The sequence below is a fragment of the Danio rerio genome, chromosome 2 (genome assembly GCF_052040795.2).
Source record: "Danio rerio strain M-AB ecotype USA chromosome 2, GRCz13ab, whole genome shotgun sequence".
NCBI lineage: Eukaryota > Metazoa > Chordata > Actinopteri > Cypriniformes > Danionidae > Danio > Danio rerio.
This window is the reverse complement of record NC_141022.1, coordinates 62276012-62300209: the sequence shown is the minus strand read 5'-3', so window position 1 is coordinate 62300209 and position 24198 is coordinate 62276012. Positions and strand designations below refer to the sequence as shown.

At 40.2% G+C, this 24198-nt stretch overlaps 3 protein-coding genes across 6 annotated transcripts in view; all 3 read left to right on the top strand.

The window, feature by feature from the left end:
- Positions 1–12034, top strand: part of ncstn (nicastrin) — a 41980-nt gene extending 29946 nt beyond the window's left edge. Inside the window, exons 14-18 of one of the 2 annotated variants that reach the window (XR_015477710.1) lie at positions 187–289; positions 3188–3357; positions 6060–6269; positions 10152–10727; positions 10817–12034. Coding sequence is in view for 1 of the 2 variants with exons in the window: in NM_001009556.1 (NP_001009556.1) it covers positions 187–289; positions 3188–3357; positions 6060–6269; positions 10152–10274 (606 nt within the window). In the remaining variant the exon portion in view is untranslated. 2 annotated transcript variants of the gene reach the window in all.
- lingo3b (leucine rich repeat and Ig domain containing 3b) overlaps positions 1–24198 on the top strand; it is a 644601-nt gene that overhangs the window by 136306 nt on the left and 484097 nt on the right. The gene's annotated exons all lie outside the window — the stretch shown is intronic.
- On the top strand, positions 14481–23167 carry fcer1gl (Fc receptor, IgE, high affinity I, gamma polypeptide like). 2 transcript variants are annotated; one of them, XM_087238484.1, is made up of 5 exons: positions 14481–14549; positions 18295–18386; positions 21023–21055; positions 21685–21705; positions 22718–23167. In XM_087238484.1, the coding sequence occupies exons 1-5, from the start codon at positions 14498–14500 to the stop codon at positions 22784–22786; spliced, it is 267 nt and encodes an 88-aa protein (XP_087094610.1). In that variant the 5' UTR covers positions 14481–14497; the 3' UTR covers positions 22787–23167.

Sequence of the window (24198 nt, the reverse complement as noted above, 5' to 3'; positions counted from 1 at the left end):
AAATTTGCTCTCTGTTAAACAGAAATTGGGGGAAAATTTCAGGGGGGCGAATAATTCAGGGGGCTAATAGTTCAACTGTATTTGATTTTTATGATTATTTAAAAATCTTTATATATGATATTGATGTGTGTGTGTGTGTGTGTGTGTGTGTGTGTGTGTGTGTGCGTCTGCGTGCGCGTCCCTCAGGTCTCTCAGCTGCTGTATGGTTTTCTGGTGCAGAAGAATAACAGCTGGTTTCGCTCTCTGCTTCCTCCTGAAATCACTAAAAAAGGAGGCAGCAGCATTTTGAGTGAGTTTCAGCTGTTTATTCACTATTAAATCTCTCATACACACTCTGCATATAAATACAGACATCCAAACTTAAAAGCAGATCATCATTCATGGGTTTCAAACACAAGCTCATCTTGAGGAACCAGAATCATTGATTGTTATCTATCCATCCAATCGTTATCATGTGTAATGTTTTTAAATTTACGTTATATTACAAGACACTCATATTGAACATATTTTCCAAACGATGTTGAACAGATTTAGGAATTTTTCACAGTATTTCTTATAATATTTTTTTTCTTCTGGAGAAAGTCTTATTTGTTTTATTTCGGCTAGAATAAAAGTAAATATTATTCACCCCTTCAGCAATATTAGTGTTGGATTGTCTCCAGAACAAACCACTGTTATACAATGACTTGCCTAATTACCCTAACTTTACCCTGATTACCCTAGTGAAGCCTTTACATGTCACTTTAAGCTGTATAGAAGAGTCTTTAAGAACACATTCATTCATTCATTTTCTTGTCGGCTTAGTCCCTTTACTAATCCGGGGTCGCCACAGCGGAATGAACTGCCAACTTATCCAGCAAGTTTTTACACAGCGGATGCCCTTCCAGCCGCAACCCATCTCTGGGAAGATCTTAAAGAATATCTAGTCTAATATTATTTACTGTCATCATGGCAAAATTAAAATGAATGAATTATTAAAACTATTATGTTTCTAAATGTGTTTTTAAGAAACTAAATCTCTCTCTTAAACAACGCTTGGGAAATATTTTTAAAAGAATTCAAATTTGACAGGAGGGTGAATAATTTAGTCCTCCACTGTATGTGAATCAGTCAGAGCCTCATAACAGATTCTCCTGTGTTTCTCTGTCCGTCTTCATCATGTTTCTCTGGTTTACTGCAAATATAGATTTTTATAACGCCCTATTTGATGTCATCAGATGATGTTTTTTATCTGGAGAGACTTTAAAGGAAATATTGCTTAAAATAATGCTAGTGTTTTTTATCCAAAGTAAATCTTAAAGGGTCATGACACCCCCTCAATTTAGGTTTAAGTCTACCTCAGAATTTTTTCAAAAGATGCATCATAATGGGGGTGGAGCTTCGCGAGCAGAGGCAGGAGTGGGCGTGGCCAGCAGGGGAGAAGGAGGAGAGCGAACAACTTGTCAGTCAGCTCACAAAATGAGACACAAAGCGTGAGGAGACGCATGAGTTTATAGTTCACAAAGTTAAAATGCAAAGAAATAAATTGCCCTGCTGCATTTGTTATTCGTAATTACATGTACAGATAACCACAATTTATATCATTATAAAGATAATGGTGTTCATATAAACACTATAAATGAGGACTTCTCTCTCAATATCCATGTCTGAATGCAGACTCAGTGCAGCAGGTCTCTTGCCCTGTCTATTTTAACCATTAGCCCTGCTGGTCATCTGGAGGATTTAGACAAACACAGCAGCATGACGATGTGTGTAAATTTGAACGAACTCCACTAAAATAGGACAAAGTCCACTATTCTCTGCCATACTGCTCTCCCGACAAAAATACTTGCTGCACACACACAACTTTGCTGTATCGGCCCTGATAGCATCCCAGGGAAAAACATGCAACAAACCGCGTAGATCATGGAAACAAACACATACGAGCCTTTATGAACAGCTCAATACTGTGTGCCGTGGGTCTGTGGACGCGATCTCACCCAGTCATTAACATATGGTCTCACAGCTTGGCACTGGCAGGTCTGCCTTGCCTTCGGAAAGCACGTGCAGTCATGAATAATTAAGAAGCCGCCTCTTCTCATAGGATAAGAAAATGAATATGAATAATAATGAGAAACCGACTCGTCATCTTTGCACTTGCAACCCACTTTAAACCCGGAAGCTGAAATCAGCTGACAAAAGCTCCAAATTATCCAGTTTACCCACAATTAAAGCTGACTGATGCTCAACACACACACATCTGTTACATCTCAAAACAAGTACTCGAGGGTTTCTTGAACCTTTACAAAACTGTTTTAGTTTTTTATCTTATGTATTGTTTATTGCTGATGATGTTTTTTATTGTTATATTTTTTACAGAAAAGTGTTATTTAGCATATGTTGTAAATTTGATCTGGTTTTGCCATGAAATAGCCAGAGAAGCTGATATTAGGGCTGCACAATGTTAGTTATAACAATTATACAATTAGTTATAAACTAATTTAGAGAGGATCACATGCTCATGATTGATCACAGCCGGTCCTGCATTAATCAATTTACGATTCACCAATCAGACGATTCCTAAGCCACTATAAAAACCCTCAGTTCCATATCACAGCCATCTTCATTATGTAGAATCCCCCCTTCCACCCCTGCTCCTCCTCCTTTCCTAGATGGGTGGCACGGTGGCCCAGTAGTTAGCACTGTTGCGTCACGCCCTATTCACACGGGGCTTCAGTGTCAACGCTTGACAGAGGGGCGTGTCTGAAGTTGGAGCTGAAACGATCGTCATAGAAGCGTCAGCCAATGAAATTCAGTCAGCAATAGGCCACTGTCTGAGCTGGTGTATTTGCATACAGCGATCTGATTGGCTGGCGCTTCCGTCGGCGCTTGAAAAGTTGAGCTGGTCCCAACTTCTGCAGTGAGGAACGCTTCTGAAGCGGCGCCGACGGATCCACAATGCAGTTCGGCAACGCCTAAAGTCACCCATTCAAAGTGAATGGGAAGCGTTGACGCTGACGCCCTGTGTGAATAGTAAGGAATAGTCCTTACCAAGCCAGCCGCCATTTCTGTGTGAAGTTTACACATTCTCCCTGTGCTCCCCGTTCTCTTCGTGCTTTTATTCCAGTCTTTTCCAATATCGTGCAGCTCTAGATGATGTGGCATTAAATTCAAACCTCTCTCTCTCTCTCTGTCTGGTTTCCTGCAGGTTCTGGTCCTCCTCAGTTCTACATTGGTCTGGGTCCGCGGCTGCAGAGTCCTGTTCACAGCGTGACGCTCTTTGTTCAGTACATTCTGGCCAATCTGACGGGCAGCGTCACCAACCTGACCGAGAGCCAGTGCCAAAACCCCAAAGAGCTGAGCGGCGAGAACAAAGACGTAAGCAGTTAACTCTTCTATTCACTATAGAGCTTTTTCTTCATTGCTGCACGGAGACCATCATAGCCACCAGCGTCTTAATGCTGAGAACTTCCACTTACAGTAGAGGTGTGAACCTATACTGGTCTCACGGTTCGGTTCGGTTACGATTATCATGCCTTCGATTCGGTTCAATTCGATATCTTGGTGCATCACGGTGCATTGACGATGCTCATTCAAACACAAACACAAACATAGACAGCAACAAACACACACACACACACACACACACAAGCCCTCGCTACAGGGAGAGCTGGCGCTGAGCGGAGCAGAAAAACAGAAAAAAAAACTAAAAAAAAAAGGAAGCACTTTTCCGACGGTCTCTTACTGAGAGCTCCTCTCAGCACCAGCTCTCCCGGCTAAACACATATTGCGAGGGCTTAAACGGAGCAGTGCTCGTAATGTTGAGCGAAAAAAACGAAAGACAGCTGTGAAACATAACCAGCTTTGTCTTTTTGTAGGAAACACACTTTAGATCTTTTTAGGGTAAGAGGTTTTTAAGTTATTGCCGTCTATAACTGAATGTGTGTCAGGAAAATCCAAAACAAAACCAACTGAACCGCGCTCCTTTCTGGCGCCCCCTGGATGTACAGCGCCCTTAGCATATACCTATGGTGCCTATGCCACGGACCAGCCCTGAGTTGCCTGAGTGTTGTAAGTACTCGCGCTCACCTCCCTCGCGACAGAGAGCATAGGAGATAAATGACGTCAGTATATAATAACCGGTTATGATTATTACTGACCCGATACCGAATTGTCTGCATCGCGGTGCACCGAAGAAACAATTAATTTTGACACCCCTAACTTACAGCATTTACAACTAGGGCTGGTATCGTTTGGGGTTATTTCGATACCGGTGCTAAATCGATACTTTTAAAATGGTACCGGTGCCAAAACGGTGCCTGAACCGATACCTTTAATCCACAAAATGATGGTAGACGACTCTAGATAAATCTTTTATTTGACAAAATCTTATAAAAAAATTATTTTAATAGCACAATATAATTAAAGTTTAAAGTAAACATCAATTCATATTTAATATATCTGAAATGCATTAATATATTTCCTTTGATCATTTGCGGGCAGGGGCCACTTGTACTTTTGTGGGACACATTTTAACATGTACCACAAAATACTTAACGTAATTTTTTCATGCATCACTCTGCAGTCTTCATAAACAAGATAATTAAATAAATCAAGCTTAAAATACACAGCGTGGCGTCTCTCTGCCGTCTGAACGCTGTAAGATTCATGAATATTAATGAAGTTGCACAATAATGCGCGCTGATTGGTTTGAACCAAGTGTGCCGCAAGCCTGCGTTTGAGTGAAGGTCTCGGCCGTTAGATCGCCCCCTGGGGGCTGGCTGCAGTACAAGTCATAAAGCCCGCCTCCTCCGTGTTAATGAAGGAGACTTGAGCCCAAATAAAAAAAACTATTACACTTGCAATAAAATGTCCCGAAAGATGGTTCTGGTGGATTAAGGCACTGGTTATTGTGCTGAAATAGGTGCAGATCTTCATTTGTGTAAACAGTTTGTTTTTAGCAGTAATTTAATGCTGGGCGTGTCATCGTGATTGACAGTTTCTCAAAGCAGCGCGTCTGAGCTTCGGCAGAAGACTGAAATGTTATTATTCGATTTCTGTGTTATTTTACCATGATAAAATGAGTTCAGCAGTAAACTATAGTTTCTGACATACATGATCCTGGTGGAACACTGTTTATTCGCTAAGTTCAGGGCTTTTTTCGGGCTTTATTAGTTTGCTGATACACGCCTAACCACCCAGATAGCAAAACACAGTTCCGGCTAGATTCTCGCCTGCCGGAGACTTATCTCTTACCCCTCAGACTGACTAATGTTACCTCTGCTGGACCTACTCCGGATGCCTGGACTCACTGCCCGATTCCAGTCCGAGTCAATCGAGCCAGATGCGGCGGCCGAGCGAGCCGGCGCTGCCGCATGCGAGCCGGAATCAGCCCGCGACGCCGCGAGTAGGTGATGCGCTGCGGCCCGGAGCTGGTGTGATTGAATACATAAAACCCTCATATTTGTTAACGTTATTACATCCATTTGTGTTGATATGACAGCAAACGCATGCTGAGCAGTTCGGGGGCGTGGTTTATTTTACATAAAGCGTTTGGTTGGAAGCTCGACTCCGCTCATTTTCGCGGCTCCTCCTCTGGCTCCATCAGACAGTCCTTCTGCGCATGTCAAGGCTCCAATTTCAGCAGTCTTTTGCGACAGTTTGTGCCCGTCAAGCAGGCGTTTTGCCCTCAAGGCGTTCAATGGGAAAAGGGGCTGTCGCGTCGTCCATATTTTTTACAGTCATTGGTTTGAACCAAGTCTTACTCATGAATGAATGCAGCACACTCAGAGACGTAATAAGGCACTCCCAGATTCAGACGTCCAGATACACGCTATGATCTCATGGCCGTGAAGCAGCTTCAAAAATTTGTTTCAAACCGGAAGTACGAATTAATAACGCAAAAACAACCAATTTTCCCTTGTTAGTGAGATGTATGTGTCCTAATGGTGTTTATAACAGTGTAGGACACATATACGACTCAACAGCTCAACACATGTGCTCTGGTGTTTCGTGGCCTTTAAAGCTGCAGTTTTCCCAGTATGCTGTGCGCTGATGTGTGTTCTCTCTCTCTCTCTCAGCTGTACTCGTATTTCTGGGTGTCTGGTCCATCGTCGGGTAACAGCAGTGCGGATCCGCTGTGCGTGCGGGCGTCAGTGCGTCTGTCGAAAGCTGTGTCTCCTGCATTCGAGCTGCTGCAGTACGGATCCTCAGATTACTCCACATGGACTGAGTCCCGCTGGAAGAGCATCCGCGCCAGAATATTCCTGGTGGCCAGCAGAGAGCTGGAGGTAACACACTGCACACACTGCTCCATCTCATTGTTTGGTTTGATAACATCAGCCTGTCCAATAGAAACAGACTGATTAAGGGTGCTTTCATACCTATACGCTACCTGACACAAGTCTTGGGGTGGATCCCAGTTGTAGGAGCAACAACAACTTCTAGTTGATCAGTTGGAAAAGTGGCGGAAGGTGGATTTCTCCCATCATCTGTTGAACAAATATAACAAATACTGCTGAAGACCGACTGTAACCAGCATGGAGACAAGATTCTCAGAGAAATCAGTCAAGTTTGGTAAAGGAGACATCATGGTTTGGGGTTCATTTAGTATGGGGGCGTGTGAGAGATCTGCAGAGTCTATATCTAGGGGTCGTTATTGATAATATGTTGACATTTCAACCCAGGCTGTCTATAAAAAAGCTCAACAAAGACTATTTTTTTCTGAGGAAACTTAGATCATTTCTGGTTTGTACCTCTATGATGACGCTGTTTTATAAACAATTTTATCAAATCTGCTTTAGGCGAGGCAGTGGTGCAGTAGGTAGTGCTGTCGCCTCACAGCAAGAAGGTCGCTGGGTCGAACCTCGGCTCAGTTGGCGTTTCTGTGTGGAGTTTGCATGTTCTCCCTGTGTTTGCATGGGTTTCCTCCGGGTGCTCCGGTTTCCTCCACAGTCCAAACACATGCGGTACAGGTGAATTGGGTAGGCTAAATTGTCCGTAGTGTGTGTGTGTGAATGTGTGTGTGGATGATTCCCAGAGATGGGTTGCGGCTGGAAGGGCATCCGCTGAGTAAAAACTTGCTGGATAAGTTGGCGGTTCATTCCGCTGTGGCGACCCCGGATTAATAAAGGGACTAAGCCGACAAGAAAATGAATGAATGAATCTGCTTTATCTTTTTGCATTGTAGCTTGGTACGCTAATCTGAGTGTGTCAAGCAAGAACAGGCTGAGCAGCCTGGTGAAGGTGGCAGGCAAGATCATTGGTTTCAATCAGACTGGTCCATTGGTAATCTATCATAATTATGTTCTAAAGAGAGCTCGTGTGTGTGTGTGTCTGCTTGTCTATGCTATGTATGTGCGTGTGTGTCTGCGCTACATGTCTGTGCTATGTGTGTGTCTGCTTGTCTACGCTATGTATGTGCGTGTGTGTCTGTGCTGTGTCTGTGCTATGTGTGTGTGTGTGTGTGTGTGTGTGTCTGCGCTACGTGTCTGCCATGTGTGTCTGCTTGTCTACGCTATGTATGTGCGTGTGTCTGCGCTATGTGTCTGTGCTGTGTCTGTGCTGTGTCTGTGCTATGTGTGTGTGTGTGTGTGTGTGTGTGTGTGTGTCTGCGCTACGTGTCTACTATGTGTGTGTGTGTGTCTGCTTGTCTACGCTATGTATGTGCGTGTGTGTCTGCGCTACGTGTCTGTGCTGTGTGTGTGTCTGCTTGTCTACGCTATGTATGTGCGTGTGTGTCTGTGCTACGTGTCTGTGCTGTGTCTGTGCTATGTGTGTGTGTGTGTCTGCTTGTCTACGCTATGTATGTACGTGTGTGTCTGTGCTGTGTCTGTGCTGTGTGTGTGTGTGTGTGTCTGCGCTACGTGTCTGTGCTGTGTCTGTGCTATGTGTGTGTGTGTGTGTGTTTGCGCTACGTGTCTGTGCTATGTGTGTGTGTGTGTCTGCTTGTCTACGCTATGTATGTGCGTGTGTGTCTGCGCTACATGTCTGTGCTGTGTGTGTGTGTGTGTGTGTGTCTGCGCTACGTGTCTGTGCTATGTGTGTGTGTCTGCTTGTCTACGCTATGTATGTGCGTGTGTGTCTGCGCTACGTGTCTGTGCTATGTGTGTGTGTGTGTGTGTCTGCGCTACATGTCTGTGCTATGTGTGTGTGTCTGCTTGTCTACGCTATGTATGTGCTTGTGTGTCTGCGCTACGTGTCTGCTATGTGTGTGTGTGTGTCTGCTTGTCTACGCTATGTATGTGCATGTGTGTCTGCGCTACGTGTCTGTGCTGTGTCTGTGCTATGTGAGTGTGTGTGTGTGTGTCTGCGCTACGTGTCTGTGCTATGTGTGTGTGTGTGTCTGCTTGTCTACGCTATGTATGTGCGTGTGTGTCTGCGCTACGTGTCTGTGCTGTGTCTGTGCTATGTGTGTGTGTGTGTGTGTGTCTGCGCTACGTGTCTGTGCTATGTGTGTGTGTGTGTCTGCTTGTCTACGCTATGTATGTGCGTGTGTGTCTGCGCTACGTGTCTTTGCTGTGTCTGTGCTATGTGTTTGTGTGTGTGTGTGTGTGTGTGTGTGTGTGTGTGTGTGTGTGTGTGTGTGTGTGTCTGCGCTACGTGTCTGCTATATGTGTGTATGTGTGTCTGCTTGTCTATGCTATGTATGTGCGTGTGTGTCTGTGCTGTGTCTGCGCTATGTGTCTGTGCTATGTGTGTGTGTGTGTCTGCTTGTCTACGCTATGTATGTGCGTGTGTGTCTGCGCTACGTGTCTTTGCTGTGTCTGTGCTATGTGTTTGTGTGTGTGTGTGTGTGTGTGTGTGTGTGTGTGTGTGTCTGCGCTACGTGTCTGCTATATGTGTGTATGTGTGTCTGCTTGTCTATGCTATGTATGTGCGTGTGTGTCTGTGCTGTGTCTGCGCTATGTGTCTGTGCTATGTGTGTGTGTGTGTCTGCTTGTCTACGCTATGTATGTGCGTGTGTGTCTGCGCTACGTGTCTTTGCTGTGTCTGTGCTATGTGTTTGTGTGTGTGTGTGTGTGTGTGTGTGTGTGTGTGTGTGTGTGTGTGTGTCTGCGCTACGTGTCTGCTATGTGTGTGTATGTGTGTCTGCTTGTCTATGCTATGTATGTGCGTGTGTGTCTGCGCTACGTGTCTTTGCTGTGTCTGTGCTATGTGTTTGTGTGTGTGTGTGTGTGTGTGTGTGTGTGTGTGTGTGTGTGTGTGTGTGTCTGCGCTACGTGTCTGCTATATGTGTGTATGTGTGTCTGCTTGTCTATGCTATGTATGTGCGTGTGTGTCTGTGCTGTGTCTGCGCTATGTGTCTGTGCTATGTGTGTGTGTGTGTCTGCTTGTCTACGCTATGTATGTGCGTGTGTGTCTGCGCTACGTGTCTTTGCTGTGTCTGTGCTATGTGTTTGTGTGTGTGTGTGTGTGTGTGTGTGTGTGTGTGTGTGTGTGTGTGTGTGTCTGCGCTACGTGTCTGCTATGTGTGTGTGTGTGTCTGCTTGTCTACGCTATGTATGTGCGTGTGTGTCTGCGCTATGTGTCTGTGCTGTGTCTGCGCTATGTGTGTGTGTGTCTGCTATGTGTGTGTGTGTGTCTGCTTGTCTACGCTATGTATGTGTGTGTGTGTCTGCGCTATGTGTCTGTGCTATGTGTGTGTCTGCTTGTCTACGCTATGTATGTACGTGTGTGTCTGCGCTATGTGTCTGTGCTGTGTCTGTGCTATGTGTGTGTGTGTGTCTGCGATGTGTGTGTGTGTGCGTGAACTCAATGTGTTGCAACTCCACAAAAAACGCATCTAATACTGATTGGTAAAGTTCTTACCGTAGTATTTCTCACAAACGTTACGTGAGTTCTGCTTCGTGAGGCAGCCGAGGGCGTGTTGAGGCATGCTGCTGACAGGCACGTGGGATCGGTGGGCGGGGATGACTCGCCTTAAAGGCCCAGTGCAAAAAAACAGCAACAACCTTTTCCCAGCTATAATACAGACACTTCAGACAGCTATCATAAATACTCTGACGGGTGTTTTGAGCTGAAACTTCACAGACACATTCTGGGGACACAAAAGTCTTATATTAAATATGAAAAATGGAGTACTTTTTAAAGTGTATTAGAAAGTGTGTGTGTGTTTTGAGTGGTCATGTGATTAATCATAAGGGTGTGTGCTTTTCTGTTTGTTTCTATAGATGTTAACACTGGGGGTGGGCGTGGCCGTGCTGCTCTTGTCGCTATTGGTGACGTACTTCATCAGCTCAAAGGCGGAGCTTCTGTTTAGCTCCGCCCGGGAAACGCCCACGACGACCTACTGAACTGAACGAGTCCTGAATCTGCATCTGTTGATTCGTTCTCTGATTGATTCACTGATTCATTCCCCTTCAGGAACACAGACGGCTGTAGCGGAGTGTAATTTATTCAGAGCTGCTGCTGCTGCTGCTGCTCTCCTGGACACATCTGCTGAGATTCCTCATCTGTGTGTCTTTAATAATTCCAGATGTGTGTGAATATAGTGTGGACGGGGCACAAAACTGATTTGAACTGTGTGTGTGTGGGTGCGAGTTTGTGTGAGTGTGTGAGTGTGACTGTGTGTGTTTATGTATGTATTATGTGTGTGTTTATGTATGTGTAGTGTGTGAGTTTAGTGTGTATGTGTGTGTATGTGTTCGCGTGTGTATGTATTAGTGTGTGTTTTTGTATGTGTGTGTATGTGAGTGTGTGTTTTGTATGTGTAATGTGTGTGAGTGTGACTGTGTGTGTGTGTGTGTGTGCGTGTGTGTGTGTGTGTGTGTGTGTGTGTGTGTGTGTTTGTGTGTGTGTGTTTGTGTGTGTGCGTGCATGCGTGTGTGCGTGCGAGTTTGTGTGCGTGTGTCTGTATATTGTGTGTGTGTGTGTTTATGTATGTATTATGTGTGTGTTTATGTATGTGTAGTGTGTGAGTGTAGTGTGTATGTGTGTGTGTGTTTGCGTGTGTATGTATTAGTGTGTGTTTTTGTATGTGTGTGTATGTGAGTGTGTGTTTTGTATGTGTAGTGTGTGTGTGTGTGTGTGTTTATGTATGTATAGTGTGTGTGTGTGTGTGTGTGTGTAGTGTGTGAGTGTAGTGTGTATGTGTGTGCGCGCTGGTGTGTTTGTGTGTATTGTGTGTGTGTGCGCGCAACACAGTGTGTTTGTGTGATTTTATGGGTGTGTGTGTGTGTTTGCCTGCATGTATGTGTGTGTATAGTGTGTGAATGTAGTGTGTGTGTGTGTGTGTGTGTGTATATATATATATATAAATGTGTGTGTGTATGTGCTCGTGTGCGTGCAACTGTGTGTTTATGTATGTTTAGTGTAGTATATGTGAAAGTGTGTGTGTGTTTGTGTGTGTGTGTGCTTGCGTGCATGTATGTGGGTGTGTAGTGTATAAGTGTAGTGTGTGCATGTGTGTGTGTGTGTGTGTGTGCGCGCGCATGTGTTTATAGTGTGTGTGTAGTGTATATATGTTTTGTGGGTGTGGGGTAGTGTATGTGTGTGTTTGTGTGCATGTATGTGTGTGTATAGTGTATGAGTGTAGTGTACATTTGTGTGTGTTTGTGTGGAATGTATGTGTGTGTGTATTGTTTATTATGTGTGTGATGGTGTAATTGTGAGTGCGTGTGGGAGTGAGTGTATGTATGTGTGTTTGTTTGCGTACACAAGTATGTGTGAGTATAGAATGTGTTTAGTGTATATATGTGTGTTAGTGTGTGGGTCTGTTTGTGTATGGGTGTAGTGTGTGTGTGTGTGTGTGAGTGCAGTGAGAGTGTGTGTGCAATATCTTACTGAGTTTAGTTCTTCATTTCATCGTGATGCTTTTATTTGGGAATGTAAAGCAGTCTGGTCTGTTCTAGCGCAGCAGGAAGTGCGAGTCTGTCAGCACAACTACAGAATAAAAGTCCAAACACAGACACGCTCAAATGAGTCGCTGCAAGACGTGGAGCTTTAAAAACAAATAATCGATGATGTGCAGCGTGTGCTTGATTAATGATGTCGTTATTTTCTCTGAGAAATTGATGCCTTGAGAACCAGAATAAACATGAGTTCCTTTTCCAGAGTTTATCTTGCTTTCATTGCTTGTGGTGTTTAAAATTACTAACTTAATATCATTAATATTAGTAATAATTATTGTATGTTCTCCCCTTGTTGGCGTTGGTTTCCTCCAGGTGCTCCAGTTCCCCACACAGTCCAAACACACTCACTGTAGGGGAATTGGGTGAGCTAAATTGTCCGTAGTGTATGTGTATGGGTGTTTCCCTGTACTAGGTTGCACCTGGAAGGGCATCCGCTGCATAAAACATATGCTTGAATAGTTGGCGGTTCATTCCCCTGTGGCGACCCCTGATTAATTAGGGACTAAACCGAAAGAAATTAATGAATGAGTCAAATAATAAGTTGATGTTGTTGATGTTATTCGACTATTATTGATGCTCATACGTTCAAAATCATTAAAATAATCCACCAAATATAAGCAAACAACATCATGTCCTGCTTCCTAATATATAATACAATACTTAATGTGCTCATATCCCACCACAAACAGAGTTATCATGTTCATGCTTATTTATTTAATATATGGAATATAGGTATTCTGAATTATGGTGGTTTTGATGTGTTTTTGAAGAAATGAAAGGCTGTCAATAGGATCTCCAAATGTTTTATTAGTTTCTTCTTTTAAGTAGGCTGGTTTTGTGAAGTAAACTCCTCTATGAGGTATAAGCCGAGAGGTCCTTTAGGCTGCTGTTACAGTCCTGTAGATTTGTAAAGGTGTGTAATGCGTGTGTATTACCAGCAGGGCGCAGTGTAGATCAAGCTGAAATAGACAACATCTCATCCGCATCCATGCTGTATTCAACACTGATATGAATGATCATAGGATTGTACAGTATTGATTGAGCGCAGTATTCATTTTACTGCTGTAATTGTGGGTCAATTTTGCGTGTTACTTTATTAATGACATTGAATAGTTAAATATTTTTTAATTTGCCTGTGGTGAAATGTCAATAATCACAGAAGCATAAGGATGAGCCGTTTTGAACCCAGAGCAATCTAGCCGCTACATAGCTTAGCTTTGACAACCAACAGATAACACCCTGACAACCTTTTCAAATGTTTAACTATTTTTCCTCTAGTAACAGTATGACAGCCATATAAAACCTCCCAGCAACCCCAAAACAACAACGTGACAGTCATCCAACTAGCAACACATCGACAACCATTCAGAATACTATAGCAACTCCATAGTAACATGTCGACAATTCAAAACCACTCTGCAACACCTTGACAACTGTCCAGAATTCCCTAGCAACACCTTGATGCCTGTTCAGAACCCCTTAGCAACATCTTGACAGCTGTCCAGACTAGAATCCTCTAGCAACACCTTGACAACTGTCCAGAATGCCCTTGCAACCCCATAGCAATGTGTCAACAATAATTCAAAACCATCCTGCAACCCCATAGCAACACCTTGACAACTGTTCAAAGTCCTCTAGCAACACCTTGACAACTGTCCAGAATACCATTGCAACTCCATAGCAACATGTCGATAAATTCAAAACGACTCTGCATCACCCTGACTCCTGTCCAGAATTCCCTAGCAACATCTTGACAACCATCCAGAATCCCTTAGCAAGGCCTTGATGACTGTTCAGAACCCCTTAGCAACACCTTGATGACTGTTCAGAACCACCCTAGCAACATCTTGACAACTGTCTAGAATAACATTGCAACTCCATAGCAACTTGTCAACAATACAAAACACCCTGCAACACCTTGACAACTGTCCAGAATTAGCTAGCAACATCTTGACAACTGTCTAGAATACCATTGCAACTCTATAGCAACATTTTGACAATTCAAAACACCCTGCAACACCTTGACAACTGTCCAGAATCCTCTAGCCACACCTTGACAACTGTCCAGAATCCTCTAGCCACACCTTGACAACTGTCCAGAATCCTCTAGCAACACCTTGACAACTGTCCAGAATCCTCTAGCCACACCTTGACAACTGTCCAGAATGCCCTTGCAACCCCATAGCAACGTGTCAACAACAATTCAAAACCACCCTGCAACCCCATAGCAACACCTTGACAACTGTCAAGAATCCTCTAGCAACACCTTGACAACTGTTCAGAATATCATTGCTACTCTATAGCAACATTTTGACAATTCAAAACCACTCTGCAACACCCTGACTCCTGTCCAGAATTCCCTAGCAACATCTTGACAACTGTTCAAAATCTTCTAGCAACACATCGATGACTGTTCAGAACCCCCCTAGCAACACCTTGACAACTGTCCAGAATATCATTGCAAGAGAGTGTGTTTGTGTAAGTCTGTGCGTGTCTGAGAAAATGTGTGTCTATGTGAGAAAGAGAGAGAGAGTGTTAGTCTATGTGTCCGTGTGTGTGTGTGTGTGTGTGTGTGTGTGTGAATGGACAGTGTCAGCCCACAGTTTCCTGTGTGTATGTTCTGTTCTGTCAGTGTTTCTCTTCTTCTTCTTCTTTTGAGAGTAAAGATGAAGCTGCTGGACGTGTGTGTGTTTCTCCTGCTCAACATCGGACTCGCCGGTAAGAAACAAATAATACACTCCATTAAACAACACACACTCTTCTGACCCACACACACACACCCAAACACACACTGTGATCCTCATAAAAAAGCTGACATCTGCTTCAGGAACTCACTCACACACACACACACACACACACACACACACACACACACACACAATGAGCTGTTCCTGTTCCTCATTAAACATTTCCATTAATCAGTATTCGAGGTTCAGGAATTGTTCAGTGTAATTATATTTGGTTTAATTATTAGTTAATAATGTTGAATTTTAGTTGTATTTATGTGGTGTGTGTGTGTGCGTGTGTGTGTGTGTGTGCGTGTGTGTGTGTGTGTGTGCGTGTTCACAAATGGACTTCCTTGTATACATTTTTATATCAATTATCTTTAACTCTTTCCTTTCAACATTAAATATATATCAAAATATCAGTTTATTAAACGGATCAATACATTATTAATATAATATATTTTCTATTACACAACATTAGAAGTGTCGTCAAGTGTTCGTCAGTTTTACACTAACATGTGATATTAACGTGTTCAATTAAGCTTTAATGGTTATGCGTTCAATTTAATATTTTAGCTGAGTTTATGTCGTGTGTGTGTGTGTGTGTGTGTGTGTGTGTGTGCGCGTGCGCGTGTGTGAATGACACTTCTGTGAATTTTTTTCACCACTTCATTTCCTTTTTAGGGTGTAAATATTGTATTTAAAAATAAAATCTAACACTCATTTAACACTTTAAACATTTACGAATATGAAAAACGTTCGATAAATTAATAATTAATTGTACATTTTAAGAAATGGCTTTAAATATATAAAGTATTCCTTTACAACAGCATTTAAAGTGGATCAAAACATGTCTTCAACAAAGGACAATTGAAAAACGTCAGTGGTTTTATACTGACATACAATATTAATATTAATTTAACCTTTTATTTTTGGTTTTAATATTTAATTGTAGCTGTAATTGTGTCACGTATGTGTGTTATTGTACAACTGCATTTCCTTTTTAGGGCATAAATGGTTATAAAAACAAAAAAAAGCACTTTTTCAACACACTGTGAAACCCAGCAGTCCACTCTATCAAATAAATTGAGTGTAGTGAACTCAAAATGTACTGAAAGTTTACTGTACTCATTTCAAAAGAGTTTTGAACTCAGTGTTGAAAGTATGTTTATTAAATACCTCATTCAACTTAAATGGAGTAAGTTCACAGTAGATTAGTTTTGAACTCAAATTATTTGCAGCAATCGGTTTGCTCAAACGATTTGAGTTGCCTTAACTTATTGGGTTTTACAGTGCTCAGTTGGTTTGAGTTCTCTTCACTTATCAGTGGGGTTGCCTTAGGCCAGTGGTTTTCAAACTGTGGTACGTGTACCACTACTGGTACGTGGGCTTACTTCTAGTGGTACGCGAAGGAATCACGGAGTAATGAATTTGATTCGTACAATAACACCAACAACGTGTAAAGTGTTTACTTTAGTGCATCGCGTCATCGGCTGCTAAAAATCGATTTAATTGGCGCAGAACTAGAGAAAGAAGTGCGTGGTGCTTGCAGAGCAGATACTTGCTAGAGCAGTGGTCTCAAACCCTCGGGACCGGCACAGGACTATAGATCAATTGGTACCGGGTCGCACAAAAAATCATTCATTATTTCTGTTTTATTTATAATCTGAGTCTGAACTGAACGATCATTTATTTTGAAAAATCTTTTATTTTGAAAATTGACCGTATTCTCTTGTTGCATCTCGGTCACTCGAGTGCCAAAATTTAACCCACAGGCTAGCAAAATGAGCACTGCAGCACGACGCGCTTGTGTATTCCAGGTGTCCCCAGTTGAAAACACCCTAACTTTTTAGAATGCCGCATTGCAAGTCACGTGACAAGAACCGACTGATCGGCTTCATATTTTGTATGGAATATAATTTCGTTGAATGAATATGAAAAAACTGTACAAAAGCACGCACATCTCTCTTAATTGGGTGCTCAGCCAAAACCGCAAAAAGTGCAAATTAAATGTAAATCAAAGGTGGCAACACCAAGGCTCCAAAAATACAAATGTATTAAATTAAAAAGGCTGACACAGAGCGTGTAAGATCCGGTTGGCTCGAAACGTTACACGCTCTGTCTCAGCCTTTTTAATTTAATACATTTGTATTTTTGGAGCCTTGCTGTTGCCGCCTTTGATTTACGTTGAATGAATATGACTCATTTTCGAACTGAGCAGTGCTGTAGCTGCTTAATTTGGCCAACTACACTACTTTATTTCAAACCGGTGATTATGGTGGTACTTGGAGACAATTTTTGGTCCCACTTTATATTAAGTGGCCTTAACTAATATGTACTTACACAGGAATTAATAGTTTGTTACAATGTACCTATTGTGTAAATACATGTATTTACTGTGTACTTATGCTTGATTAAATACATGTATGTCATTACGTCTGTAATTAACTTTTGTAATTACATTTGTAAATACACTGTTGGCCATCCCTTACACCTTAACCCACCCTTAAACCTACCCATACCACCAAACCTGTCCATAACCCAACCTCTATCCCAACTCAAAAGTGTTCTCAAATACATTATAAACACAGTGAGTACATTGTATTTATTTTTTTGATGTAAGTACGTAGTTAAGGACACTTAATATAAACCCATTTTTTCTGAGGTGGTCACTTGGTGAAAGAAGTTTTAAAACTACTAACTTAGGTAAAGCTCACTATTGCTATTCTTCATTCTTCTTCTTATTATTATTTTTTCTTTTTCCGAGCATTTTTCGCCCCAGACCCTTGAAAGTGGGGTCAAACCATGCGGTTTCTTCGGGAATGGTGTGCTATGACTTTTATAGAGAACCCACCAAAAATGCTACTGACATAACATGGGGACAAACCTTGACACATCACTGCGCCAAGAGTGAATTTCGTAGAAATATGGGATTCACGACATCTCGATAGGGTTGCAGCCTGAGTAAGAACAAACCACACAAGGGGGTAAATGTTAGATCAACTTAGACATTTTAGCATTGGTTTAAAATATAAATTAACAACATTTAAAGTGGATCAAAACCTCTCATCACCAAACCAAAATGCACATTTAAAATGTTTAATGATTTCACAATGTTGGCGAGGCAGTGGCGCAGTAGGTAGTGCTGTCGCCTCACAGCAAGAAGGTCGCTGGTTCGAACCTCGGCTCAGTGTGCGTTTCTGTGTGGAGTTTGCATGTTCTCCCTGCCTTCGCGTGGGTTTCCTCTGGGTGCTCCGGTTTCAGTCCAAAGACATGCGGTACAGGTGAATTGGGTAGGCTAAATTGTCCGTTGTGTATGAGTGTGTGTGTGGATGTTTCCCAGAGATGGGTTGTGGCTGGAAGGGCATCCACTGCGTAAAAAAACTTGCTGGATAAGTTTGCAGTTCATTCCGCTGTGGCGACCCTGAATTAATAAAGGGACTAAGCCGAAAAATATGAATGAATGAATGAATTTCACAATGACATACAATATCAATATTGATTAATTTATTCTTGATTTGTTTATTATTATTATTATTATTATTACCACTATTAATTTATAACAGCATTTTTGATTTTTGGCTAGTGTTGTTGTAGATAATACATTGTTTTACACATTTAAACATTAATAATAAACTGCTTTCAAAAGTTTTTAAAATATTAAATGGAGTGTGAAATAAAGTAAACGGTTGTGTAAAATACAGTGTTGTGTAAAAGACCCTGTTGTTGTTTCTCAGCTGCGCAACAGAGTGAAAATGTGTGTTATGTTCTGGACGGGATCCTGATCGTTTACGGGATTGTGCTGACGGTGCTTTACTGCAGATTAAAGGTGAGCATCATTTCTGTTCACACACACACACTTTCAACAGCTTCACACACACTTACTGCCAGTAAACACACGCCGTTTGAGATTAAAGATGTCCATGAGGATTTAACTAATGTCATGTTTTTCCTTGTAAGATTAAAATAATTATCTAAATATTCAAATTTCGTTCATTAATGCCTCATTTGACTTGTATATATGAGATATCAGCAGTGTTCATTATTTACATTCTTTTTATTTTATTTATAATTATGAACTTCCACCATTTGATTGAGCTTCAGATTAATCTCAAAATATTTGTTTACTTGTTTTTAAATATTATTATTTGCACTCTTTTCTAAGAGGAACTACTTTCAACCGTCGTTTATTCACATCTGCAGCTGATGTCAGAACAGCAGAAGCCGCTACTCATTCACCAACCTCACTTTAGAGCTAGTGTTTATGTGATTCTCTAGCGTAATGTCTAAAGCAATGACAAAACAGCAGATTTTGCTCACATTTTAAGATTATAAGGCTGAACAGCATGAAATGCCATCAGTCTACAGAGATTTCCCTTTATTTCTCTGTTGCAATCAGGAGATCACAATAACTAACCATATAAATACCAAAGCAAACACTAGCAGATTACTATGGTATAAATACAGCACACAAAAGGGAGAGATTGCCATACCTGTTTAATAATGATTTGATCAGCTATAGTTGGAAATTATGCTTAGTTTTCTCCTCTAAGGGCTGATTATGCGGTCTCTGTCGCCATCTTGTGGTGGAGCATCAACCGTCTCTGCTCTGCTCAGTATGACAGGCTGATGGATGCTGTTGTGCTGTCTCTCAGAAATTATAAATATTTAAAATAGGCACTATCCTTATAAATAAACTGCACAGTTGCAATCTAAACAACTACATTCTCCACTAAAAAAACCTTAAAAGTGCATTATGTTGTCCAACAGCAGGAACATTTGTCAAACTGTAGTGAGTTGCTAGTTTACACAAGGGTGAAGGGGCTGTATGAGTGCTGGGAGTATTGCACAGCTATCAGCCAATCAGATTTGAAAACCAGACAGAACTGTTGTATAAATAAATAAATAAATAAATAAATAAATAAATAAATATATATATATATATATATATATATATATATATATATATATATATATATATATATATATATATATATATGAGAGAGAGAGAGAAAGAAAGAGAGAGAGAGAGAGATACATACACATATATACAGTTAAGTCCATAAATATTGGGACATCAACACAAATTTAACATGTTTGGCTCTATACAGCAACACGATGGATTGGAAATGAACAGGATGTGCTTTACCTGCAGTCCGTCAGCTTTAATTTGAGGGTGTTTGCATCCACATCAGGTGAACGCTGTAGGAATTACAACAGTTCGCATATGTGCTTCCCACTTGTTAAGGGTCCAAAAGTAATGGGGCAGAATAATAATCATAAATCAAACTTTCACTTTTAATATTTGGTTGCAAATCCTTCAGTCAATTCAGCCTGAAAACCATTGGTGATCCTTAAAAAAGGAGGGCCAGATTAGAGTTCTGAAAACCCCTTCACACTGCTGAAACAACATCCTCTGGACAGATGAGGCCAAGATCAACCTGTACCAGCGTGATGAGAAGAGTATGGAGAAGGAAAGGAGCTGGTCATGATCCTCAGCAGTGAAGCATGGTGGTGGTAGTGTCATGGCGTGGGCATGTATAGCTGTCTATGTAACTGTGTGTACTGATGATGTGATGCTGATTAAAGCAGCTGGATGAGTTCTGAAGTGTTTCAGGCAATATTTTCTGCTCATAAATGCTTCAGAACACATTGAGCAGATGGAGAATGACCCAAAGCATCCATCAAAAAGCAACCAAAGAGTTTTTTAGAGGAAAGAAGTGGAATGGTATGCAATGGCCAAGTCAATCACCTGACCTGAATCCGATTGAGCTTGCATTTCACATGCTGAAGACAAAACTGAGGGGAAATCGCCCCAAGAACAAGCAGGAACTCAAGACAGTTGCTGTAGAGGCCTGACAGAGCACCATCAGGAGTGAAACCCAGCGTCTGCTGATGTCTCTGTGCTCCAGACTTCAGGCTGAAATTGACTGAAGGATTTGCAACCAAGTATTAAAAAGTGAAACTTTGATTTATGATAATTATTCTGCCCCATTACTTTTGGACCCTTAACAAGTGGGAAGCACATATGCAAACTGTTGTAATTCCTACAGCGTTCACCTGATGTGGATGTAAACACCCTCAAATTAAAGCTGACGGACTGCAGGTAAAGCACATCCTGTTCATTTCAAATCCATCGTGTTGCTGTCCAAATGCTTATGAACCTTTGTATTTATATATAAATATATAATAATATTAAATAAATATATATGAGTAAATAATAATAATAAAAAAATAATATACATTTTCCTTTGTCTGTCAGATTATAAAAATAAATTGATCAATTTGACAAGGTTGTTATGCCAAGCTCTTTTATTCTTTACATTAATTTGCATTAAATTGAGCATCAGTGAAGAGCAGACAGATGTGAATGAAGCGTCTCTTTAATGCTCAGCGGTGTCTTTCATCTCTTTTAATGTGTTTGATCCGTTGTCTGTTCTTGTTTGTTCTTCTTGTGTTTTCCAGATCCGTTCGTCTTCTCAGAGCAGCTACTCTGAGGTGTGTGTTCATCACTCTGTGGTTTCATACACACACAAACACACATTAAATGAGGGCATGCCATACACTGCTAGTATTTTTTTATATACAGCTGTGGTTATAAAAACTGAACCAAAACCCTCACCGGAAAAACTGATGCATGTTTAAAACACACATTTAATCACACTTGTACCCAACAATAGGCTAATTATGACACTTGAGCTAAAGGATGAGAATTAATATGTGACAAAGGGGTGAAAGGAAAAACATTTAAAGGGACCATTAATTATTTTAAGCATATTTTTATTAGTTTTTCAGTAAACAAGGCTGATTTTAAATGTTAGAATGTTTTTAAGTATATTTAAATATTTGTACTTGCTAACAAGACAAAAACAATAAGGAGGAAATTAATTTTTAGCGTGTGAGTCTGTGTGTGAGTGTGTGTGGGTCTGATTGTGTGAGTGTGCATGTGTGTGTCAAGTTAAATTAGAGTTGACCTTATATAGGGAAATTTAGACAGACTGAAGGAGTGAAGCAGGCGGAGGACTGAAAAAGAGGAAGAGAAAGAGGAATTGAGTTGACTAATGCAGTGTTGAGCAATATTCAGTCTTCTCAGAAATCTCACTTCTGCTCTTCCGTTTTTTTAGCAGGCCGATGGAGACCTCTATCAGGTACTTTTCTCTCTAATTTATTTATTTATTTAAAAATTTATTTTAATAATTTTATTATTTTATTTATTTATTGTTTTTATAATAAATATTTATTTTTTGTTTTTATTTATTATAATTATTTTTATAATGCATTTTTTATATTTTTGTTTTTAGTTTTTTATTGTTTTTATAATATACTTTTTATTATTTTTTGTTTTTATTTATTCATTTATATTTATTTATTCATAATTTTTATAATATATATATATATATATATTTTTTTTTTAAATTCATTTATTATTTTATAATGTATTTTTTATTATTTTTGTTTTTATTTTTTTATTATTTTATAATATATATTTTTTGTTTTTGGTTTTTATTTATTTAATTAATCATTATTTTATAATATTTTTGTTTTGTTTTTATTTAATTATTTATTATTTTTATAATGTATTTTTATTATTTTTGTTTTTATTATTTTTTTTTACATTTTTAAATAATTTTTTGTTTTTATATATTTATTACTTTAATAATATTTTTTGTTTGTTTTTATTTGTTTTTATTTTATTTATTTATTTTTTTAACGATGTATTATTTATTTTTTTCTTTTTAAAAAAAATAATTTTATAATATATTTTTATTTTTTTGTTTTTATTTATTTTTACTTATTTATTTTTATAATGTATTTATTCTTTTTGATTAATTTTTTAAAGTAATTTTTATAATATATTATTTATTTATTTATTATTTTTATAATATATTTTATTATTTTTAATGTATTTTTTATTAATTTTGTTTTATTGTTTATTTTTTATAATATATATTTATGTATTTATTAATTTTTTCTTACTGCATGAGTCACATATACAGAACATATATATATTATGAAGTGAAGTGTCCAGTAATAAAGATAAAACACACTCACTGTAGATTATTAAGAGTTGTTTTTCAAATAGTTTTACTACTGTTTGTCACACCATAGGGCATATTAAAGGTGCAGGTTAGTAAAATGCATGACTGTGTTTGTGTTCAGGATCTGGGCCGGAGAGATGCAGACACCTACGACACGCTGCACGGCATGAAGAAAAAACCTCTCGCTTAAAAAACACTGGAAACCGTGTTTCTGTTTGTAGTCCAGCAAACGACGGCAGTTTTTACTCTATCAATTTTGCTGTAACCATGTCCCACATTAACAAATACTGTAGTGCTTTATAGCTGTGCTGTGAAGTGTATGAATGTGGTATTTAATGAATGCTTTAGCTATGGTGAACTGATAATCTGAGCAAAATACTGTAGTAAACTTTAGATTTTCTTCAGAAAATGTGATGTATTGTAGTATAATATAGATTACAGTACTGGATCATTTGTTATATGGTTGTTGTGTGACCATAGCAGTTTTTACTGAGTGTCTTTAAGATAAACCCTGCAGCTTATGTGCAAGGCTTTTAAATTCAAGTTAATTAAATTGTGTTTCTAATTTGAACAGTGTTTGGTGTGCTTTTGTGTGTCATTGCTTTTATCCTCCCCGCTGAAAAATCCAGCTTAAACCAGCCTAGGCTGGTTGGCTGGTTTTAGCTGGTCGACCAGGCTGGTTTTAGAGGGTTTTTTTTCCACTTCCAGGCTGGTTTCCAGCCATTTCCAGCCTGGTCTTAGCTGGTCTGGCTGGGAGATGACCAGCTAAAACCAGCTTGACCAGCCTTGCCAAGCTAGGAGTCCAGCCAAAACCAGCTATGTCCAGCTTAAACCAGGCTGGTCAAGCTGGTTTTAGCTGGATTTAGCTGGTCATTTTCCAGCCTGACCAGCTTAGACTAGGCTGGAAATGGCTGGAAACCAGTCTGGAAATGGCCAAAACCCCTCTAAAACCAGCCTGGTCGACCAGCCAACCAGCCTAGGCTGGTTAAAACTGGATTTTTCAGCAGGGTTGTTTATTTTGAACCAGATTTTTAACACGTGCAGCGCTGCCATGTTTGTGTGCGACATCTGGCGGCAGTGACTCCCCGTTTAGGCTCTACAAAACTGTTATGCTGCTTGATATCGGTAATTCTTCTCATATAGTATTTAAACGCCAGTTATTTATTCTAATATAAACACCAGTTTGTAGCTCAAATAATTCACTGTTTGTCTCAGTCTCCTGTTCCTCTAGTTATGACACAATTAACGTTACCGCATCAAACCAGAAGTTAGCCGTGAGTGGGAAATTCTAGCCTAACCTCAGACCTTTTAAAAACGTTATAACAACATAATGTAAATCCCCCCGTGGTTTAAGCAATGTTTATTTATCGTCACTGATGTTAATTTGGATAAAAGAATCGTCTGAATTAAACGTAGCCCTAATATACCCTGCTGAATAAACGGCTGGTTTTAGTCGACCAACCTGGTTTTAGAGGGGTTTTGGCTATGTCCAGGCTGGTTTGCATCCATTTCCAACCTGCTCTTAGCTGGTCAGGCTGGTATGACCAGCTAAAACCAGCTTGACCAGCCTATAGCCAGGGTGAAAGTCCAGCCAAAGCTATG